Here is a 16,794-nt window from a genome sequence, read left to right on the forward strand (position 1 = left end):
CATGAATCAAAACCAAGAAACAACCGCTTGGTAAGGTGATAACACTCAATACCTTGCCAAGTGTGAATGCCTTGAAAGTCCTTTTAAACTGTGGAGTGAGATTGGATGCAGGTGTGTTTGATTCGAATGAATGAATGCTCTGGGAATTGTGGTCCATGGCGGCCATGTTTGCAGGCCGCAGTGCCTGCAAATGTAGTCACTGATTTGCTGTGTCATGACAACTGCGTTTAGTTGATATGTAATAAATTTGAAAATATGTCTAAAAATATGTTGCTTTATTAGTTGTTGTATGTTGACTAATGAAAAAAAAAAATCCCAGTCAATTTTAAATCAAATCTATACCTAAATAAAGTACAAAAATTTAATTGGATCTGAATACTTTCCCACTGTGCATACATTATGAGGGCATTAAACAAATATATATATATATATATATATATATATATATATATATATATATATATATATATATATATATATATATATATATATATATATATATAATTAAACAATTTTATTAATTGTTTAATGATTAAGTTCTTGCTTTTTTTGTCAAGTTTTAACTGTCTTGTAGGCAGAGTTGTACAAAGACCAGCCATCTCATAAACCACAAGTCTCAGCTCATACACATGCAGTAACTGTCTTTTTTATGGTTTGAATTTTTTTCCAACCACAGACCTGACACTCTGTACATTTGCACGCATGACTTTTGCATTTGATCTGCAAAGACATCTGACACTCTCACCTGTGTTTCATCATTCTGACCACCAGCTGCTTTCTCACACATTTTCTCCACTATTCACTTACCAAAAACACACACACACACACACAAAAATGACATGATCATGGTCCAAATCATTTAGCTAAAATGATGTCTGAATTTTAATTACCATACATCATTCATAGAGCAGTTCACACTACTGATAATCGTGTAAACCTTGAAAAAAATCGAAATTCAAGAGACTAATATATTTATTCAAATAAAATGGACTTAAAAAACTAACATTAACATAAATTATCACTAAAAAACTTTTCCCCTATAATACATATATAACAGTGAGAGCACAGCACTGCAAACTAGTGCAATATTCTGAATTTAAGTACTTAAGCTCATAGAATTAAAATTCACTTGTGTACTTTTCTTTAAATATACCAAGACATGATAATAAATTAAAATTAAACTGTACACCTCTTAATTATACATCACTACACTTGTAGTAAACTTGGTAGTGTATTTAAATGAACTTGAATTATCATAACTCAGCGGATCTTCTACTGAAATGCGAGAGGAGATGTGTGTTAGATTACTGTGGTGTTTCAGGAGAAAAAATGAAGAAATGGGACACTCCATTTTATTTTTACTCAATCTGTCTCAGAGAACCTATAAGGAGATCTGTTCTTAGATGATTTTTCCCCCTTTGGGCCTTTTTAGTTATCAAAGCACTATAGGCAGTATAAAGACACACCGCCCACATACTCAGATAAACCCTGCGTTTGATTTGCCCCACAGATCATTTCCTCTTTGTCTCTCGTCTGATATTTCAACAATGGTTCGGTTTGAAATTCTGCATGTGTCCCTCTGTGCCATGGGTAAGTGTTAATAATCTCATTTATTGCTTTATTAAATGAACAACTAGAAGAATTAGCGTCATACTATACATCACATTACAGCTTTTACAATAGAATCTCATAATCTAAATTATTATCACAGTTGCTATGTGTATACATTATTCATTACATTGTTCAGTAATTGAAAAATACAGTTATTCAGAAAAGAGCAAATTCAAAAAAAGGTCCAGCTTTGTGAATTTGTTACTGAGAATTTCTACACTTTTTAATTAATTCAGTTAAGAATGAAACACAGATGATCAGATCCATTTAAAAAGAGTTCCAAATGCTTGTGTTACTTGTACTGTATGTTTTAAAGTTACATTTAATGTCTTAATAAAGTGTGTGTTTTATGGGTTGCAGGTTTTATCTCAGAGACTCTGTGCTCTTTAACTTTGGAGGCAGAAGCTGGAGATAACGTCACTCTTTGGTGCCAACATGGTCTGACTGATACAGGTTCCATCTTCTGGTTTAAACACACAAGTGATTCAGTTCCACTTCTTCTTGGGTGTAAAAAGTTTAGGACATCAGCTCCATCAGAAAACTGTTACTTCTTTACTGAAAGTGAGAGAATAGTGGTGTCTGTTCATGGCAAGAGCACGTCTCTCACAATCACTGCAGTAACCGTCTCTGATACAGGACTGTATTACTGCAGCTTCATGAATTTGGACCAAGTTAACTTTAGAAACTCGACCTCTTTACAAGTGAAAGGTAAATTTATACAAAATAAATAATTACAGTAAAATAGAGTGAAATGGTTGAGATTGTAAAAATAATGTTTCATTTTTCAGGCGTAAATATAACATTTTCTGAGAGCTTGGACAGAGCTAAGGGTTTGTTTTTTTTGTTCTCCCAAAGGCTTCTGTGCATTTTTTTAATTAAAACATTATGCAGAATTAGGGATCAAAATAATTTCATTAATTTTTTTTTTCCTCCAGACTGTTCTGCTGTGTTCTTCATGCTGAATGTGGTGTTTGGAGCCGTGATTGTGATTCTTCTTGGTGTCCTGATCTTCATCATACTGAAGAACAGAAAAACTCAAGGTCATTTATTATTCCTATAATAATTTTTTAAAATAATTAAATAATAATAAGAATGATAATTATAAGAAGAATCTTTACTTTGTGTTGTTTTAGGTGCTGAAGCAGAGAATAAGGAGGTAAATCTGACACTACCATACTAGTAGATATACTGACCTCCAGATTTACAGTTAATTTAACAATGAATTCAAATTGGAACAGAAACCAATACATTTGACAGTTTTTATATTTGCTTTAATCTTTTTGGATCTTCTCAGGTTGTCTTTTCTCCTTGTTCTTGTTGTTTTTGCTTTAACCAAAAGCAAATAAGGCCTTGTGACAAAAGCATCTTTTCAAAAAATATTTTTCTGTTCTCTTCTTGCAGGATACATCAACATTTCATTTTTAGAAAAGATAATCTCAATTCTAGTCATTTCTAAAGAAATTATAGTGTGGATTTAAAATGCTTAAGAGTGCAGCTAAAAACAAAAAGTCAAATCAGCAGAAAATAATATATGGTTATAAAGCATGTAATCATATTTTTCAATAATAGAATCAGTTCACTTTTTGTATACCGGCACTTCATGAAAATGCATTCATTCTTTGCAATAGGGGTTCTCAAACATTTTAACTGTAAAATGACATTCCCAGGACTTCCTCAGAGTATATATTTAATGAATAAAATCCAACAATTAAAATATTAGGTTTATTATTTAAACACAATTAATTTTTTTCTGTTTATGAATCATAGATCTTTTTATTCCTGAAAATTTCAGTGACAGAAAATTAAGTCCAAGTTGATATTATTTACAGGCAATTTGTTTTTTATTTTTGTTTATTTATTTTTTTTATTTATATTTTTATTGAGGTTTGGATTAAACCTATATAATCTGAGGGACCAAATAGGATAATAACTATAAGAATAACAATAACTGAAATAACAGAATGATAATAACTCTAAAGAACAATCACAATAATAATATTAATAGTAAGAGTAATACATATAATAACAAAAAAATATATAAATTGAATAACTTTGATTATATTGGTTGGTTTTGATTTCCACCAATGTGCAAATGTCTATTTCTAGCCAACCTTCATAAGGAGAGCATTTAATCTGAATTGTTTTTATCTTCAGGTATTTTGCTCTATCAGGTTTATTCTCGGGAACAGTGAAAGCACGCATGTAAAAGTCGAGGAGAAAATCCTCAAGGTTCTCAGAAAATGAGGCTCTGAAGTTTCTCGACCAAGGGCTTCATGATCTCTAGATATCTAGAGGAAATATGTTAGGTTTAGCTGATTTAGTAATTATATTGTATCATCTCTGTGTCTCCTCTCAGTCGCTGCAGGATCCTGACTCGGACTCGTTGCATTACGCTGCACTACAGTTCTCAAAGAAGAAAACCAAGAGGAGCAAGAGACGTGTTGAAAAGGTGGATGAACATGTTATCTATTCTGCTGTCAGGCAGAATAATGCGTGTACATAATCTTATATATCATTTACTATTTACTATATATGAAAGTGATGTTTCTGATGATCCATAGTAAAGAATTCTACCATTTGTAAAAGCACAATTACAGAATATGGTATTATGGTACCACTGCAAGAGCTTCAGGAGTCTGCACATTTCTTTCTTATTTTTATACAATAAACCTTGTAACCTGTCTCAGTTTATTATCCAGTTTACTAAAAAATATTCAAATGTAAATAGATACATTTCTTTATTCTGTACTTGTGTCTAAGAAAATATCAGATTTGTAGAGTCTCTGGCAATAAAAACTTTGTGTCAATTATTAATGGTGATGTTGTGTGTAAACACCGTGCCCCATAAAGTAAAGTTCATCTAGTCATCTTGTCAATGAAATAGAAATATTTGCTAATACACTTGTTCCGTGGGTCTGAAATGGTTTATTACATTTCTGGATTTGTTCGGGTTTTTTCAGTGAGATTGAGTCAGTAAAGTATAAGTATAAATATGGCAAACATTGCTAAGAAATGTGACTTTTTCAGTCACTTTTTACCATCATAGTAGTGTCATATAGTCTAACTATAAATATATATATATATATATATATATATATATATATATATATATATATATATATATATATATACTTTTCAAAAGCAAAATTCAAGAAATACTCAACTTTTTGATCAAATACAACACAAGTAAAATAACCTTTCTTACTCTCTACGTGGAAACTCTACGTTTTCCTGTGGTACTGCTAAAGTCGGACACTTTGCTTTCTCTTTAACAAGGAAAGATGCTTAGAATTTCATGTACATATTTTATATTGTCTATTTTGCTTGTAAAAACCACAAACATCTTTTTATGCAACAAATTTGTGAAAAATATATTTATCACAGCCCTGTTATACATTAGTATGTTACGGACAATACCATCATATCCATTAGTATTGTGTATTAATGAATCATTATTTCAAACATTTTATACGTAATTTTTTTTTAATGACTTGACTAGCTGTCCCAGTTTACCAACAATGCCCTGTAACCCTTTACTTTCCATGAATGAACTCAGCAAGGAGTTTAGATCAGAAAAGTGCAATTTATCACTCTAAGATAGACAGGTTCAAGCTTAAATGTCCCACTTTACAAATATTCACCCTATGTATAACATTTAATTAATATTTCATGAGGTAATCTGCTTCTCATTTACAGATAAACTCTCCTCTTTTATCTAAACCAAGGTTTCCTTACCAGGGATTTGTAACCCCCTGGGGGTTTGTGGTGGAATTGCAGGGGGTTTGCAACAATATAGCTCTCCAGCATACAGTCTAGCAGCTCATTGTGAATTATATTAAACACACCTTCAACTGTGTTTGAGGAAATATTATTAATGAAGTTTGACAGGTTTCAGCAAAACGTCCAGCCTAACTACATCTCAAAATGTTCACAAGACACCTGAAACTAGTCCAAAAAAATGTGGGCATCAAAAATAGAGATGTTTGTTCAAAGAGAAAGCATTACATTACATTACATTGCATAAAACAAGATCCTGGAAGCTGCGGGGTATTTTAATCTAGCCCTGGTGTTTTAAATTATACACTTTCATGTCTGCTCCTCCTCCATTGAAAATGTTCATAGAGAAAGCATGGGGCTCAATTCATGTTGCAGTTCCCATTTATGACCACTAGGTGCAATGATATCTCTATGGAGGTTAAGTGGAGCAGGTGTGTGCTCTATGCCACAACTGCACAGCGGCCATAAGGAGAGTTCTGACAACAAAATCACAAACAGCAGACATAAAACCCTCAACCCAAATAACACAGCCACACCCACACAGAGTAAATAAAGATTTATTAATGGTTTGACAAGTTACATTTATTACAATCATGGCAGAGGTAGTGAAGTGTTCAGCACCAACTGTAAGTAGAACAGGTAAGGAACCTTCTGATCCCAGATAAATAACAGGCTGGGACATGTGAAGAAAAGGATTTACCTGTACTGAAATGTATAGGTGACAAATAACAGCTGTATTTTCTTATGATAAAAACATGATTTAGATTTTGGAGTGTGTTGTGTAGTAATTATATGTCCAATCTGTATTTTTTGGTAAGTAACAGTGCTTTTACTTCAGTATGATTTTTAATACTTTTTCCAGTCTTTATAAAAAAAATTTCAGGAATAACATGAGCAAGATATATAAAGTTTCTAAGGACTACAGGACATTATTATTCATCCCTCCCTATAAAACACAGATATAAAGAATGTATTCCAGTGCTACACGTTGTAGTCCAGTTAGAATGCATTACATTCTATGCTGAATACTATTAAAAGCAGAAGAAGTAGAAGAAGAAGATGAAGAAGAGGAAGAAGAAGACATAGCTGCACCTCCTTTCCTGTGAAATAGGAGAACAAGAGGGAGAGAAATATGGAAAGGAATTCAGAAATACACACATTGTAGATGGACAGCAGTAAAACTATTTTTTTTTTTTTTTTACATTTACCAGATGACAAATAAGACTGAAGCATAAATAATGTAACATAGTAACAGGTTGCTGAGTTGAAATGGTTTTCACTGAAATGAGTTCAAATTCATTAGAGATTAGACTCCAAATTTTACACATTACAACTGTAAATTACAAAATAATCATGAGCAAGATATGTAAAGTTTCTAAGGACTACAGGCAGAATTTTTCAGGGTCCAAGAGGCCATGTATGAAAAGGAAAAGCTAAGGTGGGAGGAGGAGGGACAATTCTCCCTCATTAAAAACAATAGCAAATGGCTTGAAGTGATGTACTCCATCATGGGGTATACCAAAGGGGAGCCTCCCAACCAGTCACTCCACTGAAGACGTCACTCCTTCTCTTTGCTTCACGCCATATATTGCTCCCCCTTTCTACTTCACGGAGACCATCACTCCCCCCTCTAGCATCATGGGGAATGTCGCTTCCCCCTCAGGCTCCGCCTTCAGCTTCGTTCCTCCCACAGGCTAAGCAGTAGCCATCATTCCGCATTCAAGCCAGGCCGGGGATATTATGTCATCTCTCTGCAGTGCGGAAGACATTTTGTGTCTTCATTGGCCACATTGTGGTGGCCAGGACCACCGGGGGAGGGAGTGTTTTCTGGCACTCCAGGAGTAGCGCCTTTGGCAGGGGAGGTGGGGGGTGTTACTAGCAGCCACTGCATCTTACATCACAGCCACATGACCATCTGCACCTGAATCACGTTCTTGTTAACGCGTACTCGTGTATATAGCCACAGACTGTACTGCACTCCTTGTCTTACTTTGTCTTTCGTCTTTCTTTGCCGTTATCTTTGTTACTGTGTTCAGGTCTTTGGTTTATGTTTAGTCTTTGCCATAGTGTTTTGCCACAAGGTCTTAGTGTCTTATGTTTTTGTTATCGTCTTTATTAAACTTATTATCTGCACTTGCATCCGTCTCCAAATTGTGACAAAACTGGTTGCTGAGTGCAAATGGTTTTCACTGAAATGAGTTCAAGTTCTTTAGAGATTGGACTTCAAATTTTACACATTACAACTGTAAATTGTAGACATATTCACTGTGATAATCACATCCAACAGTACAGCCACAGGATCAGCTCTGAGATGAGATTTAATGTTAGCGCAGGCTTTTCTGCTGGATTTTCACTCCACACACAGATTTTTATTCCATATTACACCGTAAACAACATCATGTCTTACTCTCTCAGTGCAGCGGGAACACACACAGATCTTTATTCCATATTACACCGTAAACAACATCACGTCTTACTCTCTCAGTGCAGCGGGAACACACACAGTCCACTACAATTGTTGTTGCAGCAAGCATCTCCATCAGAGTCTGTAAAACATTCAAATCCATCAGAAAGTGAAGTAAACACTGCGAGTCAATAATGTACTGGATTTAAACATCATTTCTGGATCATAAAGGTTCACTTACAAGATCTGGATGAAACAGGTCTGAAGCCTGAAACACAGATGATGGACAGACAGTTATTATAAAATCTGTGGACTGGGTTTGGTTTCACGAGACAATTAGTCAATATCAGCGTATTGTCTCGTCTAATTTATCAGTTAAAGCTTAAAAATATGTCAAATATTCATCAAGTCCCCTTTCAAGAATTAGAAAGTATAAATCTGTTCTCTGAGAACTTCACATCTGCCTCCTTCCTCCTCTCACCAGAGTTCTTCTTCTTCCAGACCACAATTCCAGCAACAACGGCAACGAGAACCAGGAGAGCTGTAACACCAACAATGATACTGATTGAAGCTCCACCTGTTCCTCCACCTGTTCCTCCACCTGTTCCTCCACCTGTTCCTCCACCTGTTAAATCAGCACAGAGTCTTTATTATCTACTGCAGCAATAAATCAGCTTTCAGTGTAAATCTGTAGTTTTATAGGAAAGTGTTTCTCTGACCAGGATTCAGGATTCGGCACTCGCTCACATTCAGCACCATCTCCTTCTCCAAGCTGCTGTGCTGAATCACGCAGGTGTAGGTGTGTTTCTGCAGATCCTCGGCTGAGACTGTCAGAATGCTTCTCTTCTGGAAGCTTCCATCCTGGTTGGGTAACGTCTCTCTGAGATCCACGTCCTCATGCACGTCCTCTCTGTCCTTCTGCCAGGTGATCATCACTGTTTTGGGGAAGAAACCTGTAGCATGACACACCACATCTGGAGAAGACGAGTGTTTCTGGAACACTGACGCTGTAGGACGAACTGCAGACACACAGAGACAGAAATATTAAACCAGTCTGTGTGATTTTAATAAATAAAAAGGAAAAGTGTTGTCAAATGCAGATAAATTTGTGGAAGTGGGTCACATGATTTTCAGTAGACCGCAACCATCTGTGTACCCTCAATGATCGCAACACATTTTTTAAAAATGGTAAAATATCCACTGATTGTCTAGATTTGAATACCACTACATATTTTATTAGTCATGCGCAACATTCTGGGCAGGGAGTAACCCAAGAAAAACAATCATTCTGTTTCTGGGTGCATCACGTCAGCCTGCTGTTAAGCTACATAGCTAGCTAACATTAACTCTATAATGAATTCAAGTTCAAATTGATTTTAAAAGCCCTGCAATCACTTTTCCCAAAATCCACCAAGAGAGCTTACTGTGTCACTGTGATTCTCGAGTCCTGTAAAGGTAAAGTAACATGGTATTACTCTTGGGGGGCTTTTTGTTACCCTTGACAACATATACTGTAGTGTTGTAGATCTCGGGAGAAACTTTAACTACCAAAATGATCTTGTTCTGGAAAAGGTTGAAGACGACTGTGGTACATGTATTATCAGTAGAAGCTGCAGTGTGACTGAATGTACAGTGAGGGAAAAAAAGTATTTGATCCACTGCTGATTTTGTATGTTTGCCCACTGACAAAGAAATGATCAGTCTATAATTGTAATGGTAGATTTATTTGAACAGTGAGAGACAGAATAACAGCAAAAAAATCCAGAAAAACACATGTCAAAAATGTTATAAATTGATTTGCATTTTAATGAGGGAAATAAGTATTTGACCCCCTCTCAATCAGAAAGATTTCTGGCTCCCAGGTGTCTTTTATACAGGTGACGAGCTGAGATTAGGAGCACACTCTTAAAGGGAGTGCTCCTAATATCAGTTTGTTACCTGTATAAAAGACACCTGTCCACAGAAGCAATCAATCAATCAGATTCCAAACTCTCCACCATGGCCAAGACCAAAGAGCTCTCCAAGGATGTCAGGGACAAGACTGTAGACCTACACAAGTCTGGAATGGTCTACAAGACCATTGCTTAGCAGCTTGGTGAGAAGGGGACAACAGTTGGTGCGATTATTCGCAAATGGAAGAAGCACAAAAGAACTGTCAATCTCCCTCGGCCTGGGGCTCCATGCAAGATCTCACCTCGTGGAGTTGCATGATCATGAGAACAGTGAGGAATCAGCCCAGAACTACACGGGAGGATCCTGTCAATGATCTCAAGGCAGCTGGGACCATAGTCACCAAGAAAACAATTGGTAACACACTACGCCGTGAAGGACTGAAATCCTGCAGCGCCCGCAAGGTCCGCTGCTCAAGAAAGCACATATACATGCCCGTCTGAAGTTTGCCAGTGAACATCTGCATGGTTCAGAGGACAACTGGGTTTAAGTGTTGTGGTCAGATGAGACCAAAATGGAGCTCTTTGGCATCAACTCAACTCGCCGTGTTTGGAGGAGGATGAATGCTGCCTATGACCCCAAGAACACCATCCTCACCGTCAAACATGGAGGTGGAAACATTATGCTTTGGGGGTGTTTTTCTACTAAGGGGACAGGACAACTTCACCGCATCAAAAGGGACGATGGACGGGGCCATGTACCGTCAAATCTTGGGTGAGAACCTCCTTCCCTCAGCCAGGGCATTGAAAATGGGTCGTGGATGGGTATTCCAGCATGACAATGACCCAAAACACACGGCCAAGGCAACAAAGGAGTGGCTCAAGAAGAAGCACGTTAAGGTCCTGGAGTGGCCTAGCCAGTCTCCAGACCTTAATCCCACAGAAAATCTGTGGAGGGAGCTGAAGGTTCGAGTTACCAAACGTCAGCCTCGAAACCTTAATGACTTGGAGAATATCTGCAAAGAGGAGTGGGACAAAATCCCTCCTGAGATGTGTGCAAACCTGGTGGCCAACTACAAGAAACGTCTGACCTCTGTGATTGCCAACAAGGGTTTTTCCATCAAGTACTAAGTCATGTTTTGCAGAGGGGTCAAATACTTATTTCCCTCATTAAAATGCAAATCAATTTACATTTTTGACATGTGTTTTTCTGGATTTTCTTGTTGTTATTCTGTCTCTCACTGTTCAAATAAATCTACCATTAAAATTATAGACTGATCATTTCTTTGTCAGTGGGCAAACGTACAAAATCAGCAGGGGATCAAATACTTTTTTCCCCTCACTGTACATGGGAAGGTGTGTGTTATTAGTGTGTACACTATCAGAGTGTGTGTGTTGTAGTGAAGGTGTGTGTTATTAGTGTGTACACTATCAGAGTGTGTGTGTTGTAGTGAAGTTGTGTGTTACTAGAGTGTACACTATCAGAGTGTGTGTGTTGTAGTGAAGGTGTGTGTTACTAGAGTGTACACTATCAGTGTGTGTGTTGTAGTGAAGGTGTGTGTTACTAGAGTGTACACTATCAGAGTGTGTGTGTTGTAGTGACAGTGTGTGTTATTAGTGTGTACACGATCAGAGTGTGTGTGTTGTAGTGAAGGTGTGTGTTATTAGTGTGTACACTGCATGTACATTAGTGTACAGTTACAGTCACAGAACAGATCACACACTTTACCTTCCCTCTCCAGACTCTCTCTGCCGTAAGACACAAACTTCTTTAACTCATCAATACACTCATTCTCCAGGAAGGGTTTCTGGTCTACACCCTCAGCTCCTGCAGACTCCCACTTCTTTATAAAGAGCAGAGCTGGAGATTCAGCTGCAGTCCAGGTTCCAGTTTTCAGATCCAAACTGATGAAATCTTCTCCATCATAACCGAACACATCATATCTTCTAATAGTGTTGTCATCATCACGCTCACATCCGTATATCCTCTGTAGTGTATGAACTCCTGCACACACACACACACATAATGAATTGAGATCAGAATAGCTTCTTTTCCTTCTACACTCTATTCAAACCACTACACTGCATTTTCTACTTGTCCTTTTGTCCTCTGTCATTTTTACAGTTTGTCCTCTGTAGTAGAATATGCCGTAATGTAATTGCTGCCAAAAGATCATTTAGTAGTGTGTGTTTTTTGTCCTTTTAAATTGTGTGTGTGTGTGTGTGTGTGTGTGTGTGTGTGTGTGTGTGTGTGTGTGTGTATACAGAATACAGACAGTGTGGTGTGATTAGTGATTTAATCTCTGAGTGTGTTTCACCTGTAGAGTGATTAAGGCTCTGCATTACTGCGTTCACAGTGTCTTGGAAACTCTCCTGTTGAGACTGCATATGCGATGTCTCACTGTTCCAGTAACCTGGATTACCAGATTTCATCTTCTGTATCCACTCTGTCTTTGGGATCACCTTCCTGATGTTACTGTCGTAGTACATAAACTGCTGTCCATCCACCAGCCAAACAGCAGTGAAATTTATTCCTGGTGTGACGGCGGTGTAGAGGTACTGCAGAGAGTGTGTGTCTGTAAAAGTTGAAATTGTTTTTTCATCACATATTAAGTCAAATTATAAAGTTGCATAAATTCTACAAAATTCAGAATGTCACCAACACCCCCATGTAATGACTGAGTAAATAAGGCCACCCAACAAACCCACGCGCGCGCGCGCGCACACACGCACGCATGCGCGCGCACACACGCACGCATGCGCGCGCACACACGCACGCATGCATGCGCGCGCACACACACACACACACACACACACACACACACACACACACCTGTGTTAAGTAGGAACCTAATTAGGAACCCAGACAATATCAAATCTGTTTTGTGACACAGGCCCCAGGTGTTTATTATCAACAGCAAGACAAAATATAGCTGCAATAGCAACTGGAGGGCCCAAGCGTTCAGCAACATTGTTTTCATAACATCCTAATGTGCCATCAGTGAAGACAGACCATGGTAAATGTCATCTAAAACCTATTTAATTATATAGATTAAAATTTTTAATTATGATAATTTCTCAGACATGAGTATTAAAACTCTCTCTCTCATATTATATATATATACACACCTTTTTCCTGTTGCCTATTGGTGGCAATATTACATTTACTCATTACTGGCATTTGCATGTGATTGTGCCCCATAATTTATTTATTTATATGAAATATGGGGTCACATCAATCAATGTACAATGGACTTTTGACACAATTTACTGTTTCTGCAGTGTGACACATCAATTGATCATATCACCATAGCAACTCTGTTTAAGGTATCAACATTTCCCTCACCCATTATGAATATCTTGACATGAGGACCAAAAAATGTGTATGAATCTGACCCTCAAAGAGAAATATTGAAAGGTTAGATTTATACACTTTATATCATGTTGCCAGTTGGGAGCACTATAACAATAAATGAGAATTAACATGGAGGTGTGATTATATCTCATGATTGACCATACATGTGAGATTTGGGCCACGTCAGATGAAGGATACAACACGTCCTCTTTGAACTGTCACGAGTTAATTGATCACCTTGTGTGTGTGTGTGTGTGTGTGTGTGTGTGTGTGTGTGTGTGTGTGTGAGTGTGTGAAAAGAAACAAATAAATTAGAGAATTTGAGAGTTCTTTTCTGAAAGAAAAGCAAACGGAGTAATGTTATTGCGTGCTGTCTCGTTACTTTCTGGTTTTCTAAAAAAGAATCTTAACACAGAGAAACAGAGAACTACTGCATGTGACTGGTATAAAGTTGCCGGGTGTTCGATATTCGCAGATATGCGGAAATTTTCTTTTACGTTTCCCCTTTTTAAATCTGACCATGATGCCTACTGCAGTCTGCTAACAGCACGCAACTCTTAATTGACCCTTGAGCCCATCTCCCCTTGGTAAGGGTTCCAACAGTCTAGAACTCAGCACACTATCTCCAGAAAATTACTGAAAATTTACCATTAAGAGATCATGGATCTTTAAAAAAAAATATTCAGTAGTGAAATACATGTCAATATTTACATATGATTTAATAGTATATTTTATTAAATATCAAAAATCTATATCTGCGAATATCGAACATCCAACATCCAGCAACTTTATTCCAGTTTGCATGTGCACGAGAAAATGGAAGGTTAAAATGTAATTTTATATATATAGACAGATAAACAGACAGATAGATAGATAGATATACATATAGATAGATAGACAGACAGACAGATAGATATATAGACATATATGTCTATCTATCTGTCTATCTATCTATCTATATATATATATATATCTGTCTGAATGTCTGTCTATCTGTCTATCTATCCATCTGTCTGTCTGTCTGTCTGTCCATCTATCTATCTGTCTGTCTGTCTATCTATCTGACCCTATGCAAATCTAGCAGTAAAGACATGAACAGGATCATGGAAGTGATATATCTGTTCATTATTATTAGGTTTTATTCATTCATGCCAGTAAATGCGTTTGTGAAGCGTAGTGAAGACAGAAAGGCGCGCGCTACACACGACGATATGACTGTTAATGAGAACAATTCTGTAGAATCTGAAACTTCCTTGTTTCCGGAAGTGCAATGTGAGATACATAACTTACACAGTGGAAGTCTACAGACATTTATGTAGTGTAGCTTTCTATTTATGTGATAGTTTACATGTCTAAACTCACCTGTTGATGAAAGATGAAGAGAAAATAAGAGAATAAAGAGAACTTCCATGATAGCTGCCGTTCTCCATTTTACAGTGTAGACTCGAGCCAGTAAACAAACACTAATAAATACATTCATTTCCGTTTACCAAATTAACTTCCGTAAAGTCCTGAACTTTAGTAACACGCTGGAGGTAATGAGACTCGGCATTTAACCATTTTTAATATTTACAACATTAGAAGATCTGTAAAGATAAAAACCCTACAGCACAGATACACTCGATACTTTCATTTTCTTTCTGTCCCGAAGACATTTCAAAATAAAGGTCACGTGTGTCGACACTACACTGCACAAATTAATAAAGCAATTTCAGGCCTCTGTTAAACACTCTCTCTCTCTCTCTCTCTCTCTCTCTCTCTCTCTCTCTCTCTCACACACACACACACACACACACACACACACACACACACACACACACACACACACACACGAGGAGAAGTACAATTCAAGTATACAACTTACAGTAGCCTATTTCAGCCCTATAGTAGAAGACAAAACCTGTCTCAATACAACTGGTGTGTAAGTGAAAATGTAAATTTAACTAATTCATGAAAATAGATTCTGGTAAACATTTCCTATATATATATATATATATATATATATATATATATATATATATATATATATATATATATATATAGAGAGAGAGAGAGAGAGAGAGAGAGAGAGAGAGAGAGAGAGAGAGAGAGAGAGATACACATAACTGAGACAGACTTCTTTCGGTCCAGTGTTAAATAATAGACTTGTCTGTGTCATGTGTAACTGAACATGTGAAGCTAATTTGTGAAGCTGTAAGATTTCCTATTCTCACATTATAACCTTAGGGTGGATGGGTATGGATCGATATATCATTGCAAAGTTTCAATGAAGAATTGTTTTTCTCAGTATAAGAATTTGCTTTACAGTGACCAGTAACAGTATAAACCCTTTTAATAAAATACAGTTTTGGCATTAAAAATATGCCTTGTATATGACAAGCTGGAGTAAAGGTGTCTCTGGATTTGATGATTTTCAATATTCACAACATTAAAAGATCTGTAAAGGCAATCTTTCTACTTTTGCTACAGTAACGTGCTTGAATACTGCACAATATACAGAGAGAGAGAGAGAGAGAGAGCGCATGCAGAACAACAGCATAAAGAGACTGTAGGTGATTTGTGGAGAAAAGCTGTTGCCCATCATATAACCTGTGTAAATGATCTAGTGTGGTATTGAAGATATAACACTGTAGGTCATGGTACTGAGGTATGCGGATGACACTGATTGCACTGAACAGTGTGAACACATGCAGTAAATTGTTTCTGTAATAGAAATATTTTAATGCAGTGTACACAGATATGAAAGGTACCTTCTGTAAAATAGGCAAATAATACAAATGTACATATGTGTGTGTAAATTTATTCTACTTGTTATAATTGACAGTATTTAATATTTAATACATTCTCCATAAGCTGTAAAGAACTGAAAAATTCCACCTTAATGTTATTGTGGCACAATCCTTTATTAAAGGAGAGCTAGATTTAAGGAATAATAGGTTCTTCTACCTTCTGTATCCTTTTTCCTTTTCTTCTTTTGTTCATTTTTACTTTCCTCTAGCCTCAACTACTTATTTGTGCACATACACTGTATTCATATTATTAAAGCAATGGATACTTTAATTTTGGTAAAAGGAAGGAAAGGTAGCACCTCCTGTCACACGTGAGGCTCCAAGCAAACTATCCCATGTGATGGATTAAAGAACTGCAGAGTGCTGAGATTGAGTTTTGCCCTGCGCATGCGGGAGGGCGGTTGGGCAACAGCTGAACTGTGACTGGGCAGGAGATGGCAGAAGGAAGTGATGAGTCAACCATTGCGGGAGCTGTAAAAAGACTGTGGTAAAGAAAGATATGCTAATTATGAGCAAGAATGAGTTTATTGTATTGTTCCACACAGGCGCAAGCACTCTGTACAAGAGCATTTAAACATCGCAAGTGACTGCATTACAGGTGGAGACAGGAGAGATGCCGTTGTGTATCAGGAGGGTTAAGATCATGCTGGCATATTGGGTAAATCTACAAGGGTATAGCAGGGTGCACACCACGAAAGCCATCTTACAAGAATGCTCAGAGTTTTATAGGACTAACTTTAATAGCTTCGGATGGTTAGGAAATGTAGAGGCACAAAACGCAGCTCTCAGTCAGCTACAAGTTAGCCCCATTGTGGCGATACCAACTGTACCACCCTGGAGATTCATAAAACCCTCTGTAGATACAAGATTACAACAAATATTAAAAGAGAATTTGAAAATAGCACCACAAGGGATAATAATTAAAAACTATTTGGACCAATATCAGGATAAATGACTTGTATATACAGA

General features: G+C 37.0%; 1 protein-coding gene across 2 annotated transcripts; it reads right to left on the reverse strand.

Annotated features, from left to right (window-relative positions):
* Positions 1-5,931: 5,931 nt before the first annotated feature.
* On the reverse strand, positions 5,932-14,673 carry LOC108255598 (BOLA class I histocompatibility antigen, alpha chain BL3-6). 2 transcript variants are annotated; one of them, XM_053674426.1, is made up of 8 exons: positions 14,399-14,673; positions 12,000-12,257; positions 11,411-11,686; positions 8,512-8,811; positions 8,274-8,417; positions 8,034-8,060; positions 7,866-7,934; positions 5,932-6,488 (listed from the first exon to the last, which is right to left on the reverse strand). In XM_053674426.1, the coding sequence occupies exons 1-7, from the start codon at positions 14,514-14,516 to the stop codon at positions 7,870-7,872; spliced, it is 1,188 nt and encodes a 395-aa protein (XP_053530401.1). In that variant the 5' UTR covers positions 14,517-14,673; the 3' UTR covers positions 5,932-6,488; positions 7,866-7,869. The 2 variants fall into 2 exon arrangements, with proteins under 2 accessions (XP_053530401.1, XP_053530400.1); XM_053674425.1 differs by having other exon boundaries at positions 5,932-7,934.
* Positions 14,674-16,794: the final 2,121 nt, after the last annotated feature.

Source organism: Ictalurus punctatus, chromosome 22 (genome assembly GCF_001660625.3).
Source record: "Ictalurus punctatus breed USDA103 chromosome 22, Coco_2.0, whole genome shotgun sequence".
Lineage (NCBI taxonomy): Eukaryota > Metazoa > Chordata > Actinopteri > Siluriformes > Ictaluridae > Ictalurus > Ictalurus punctatus.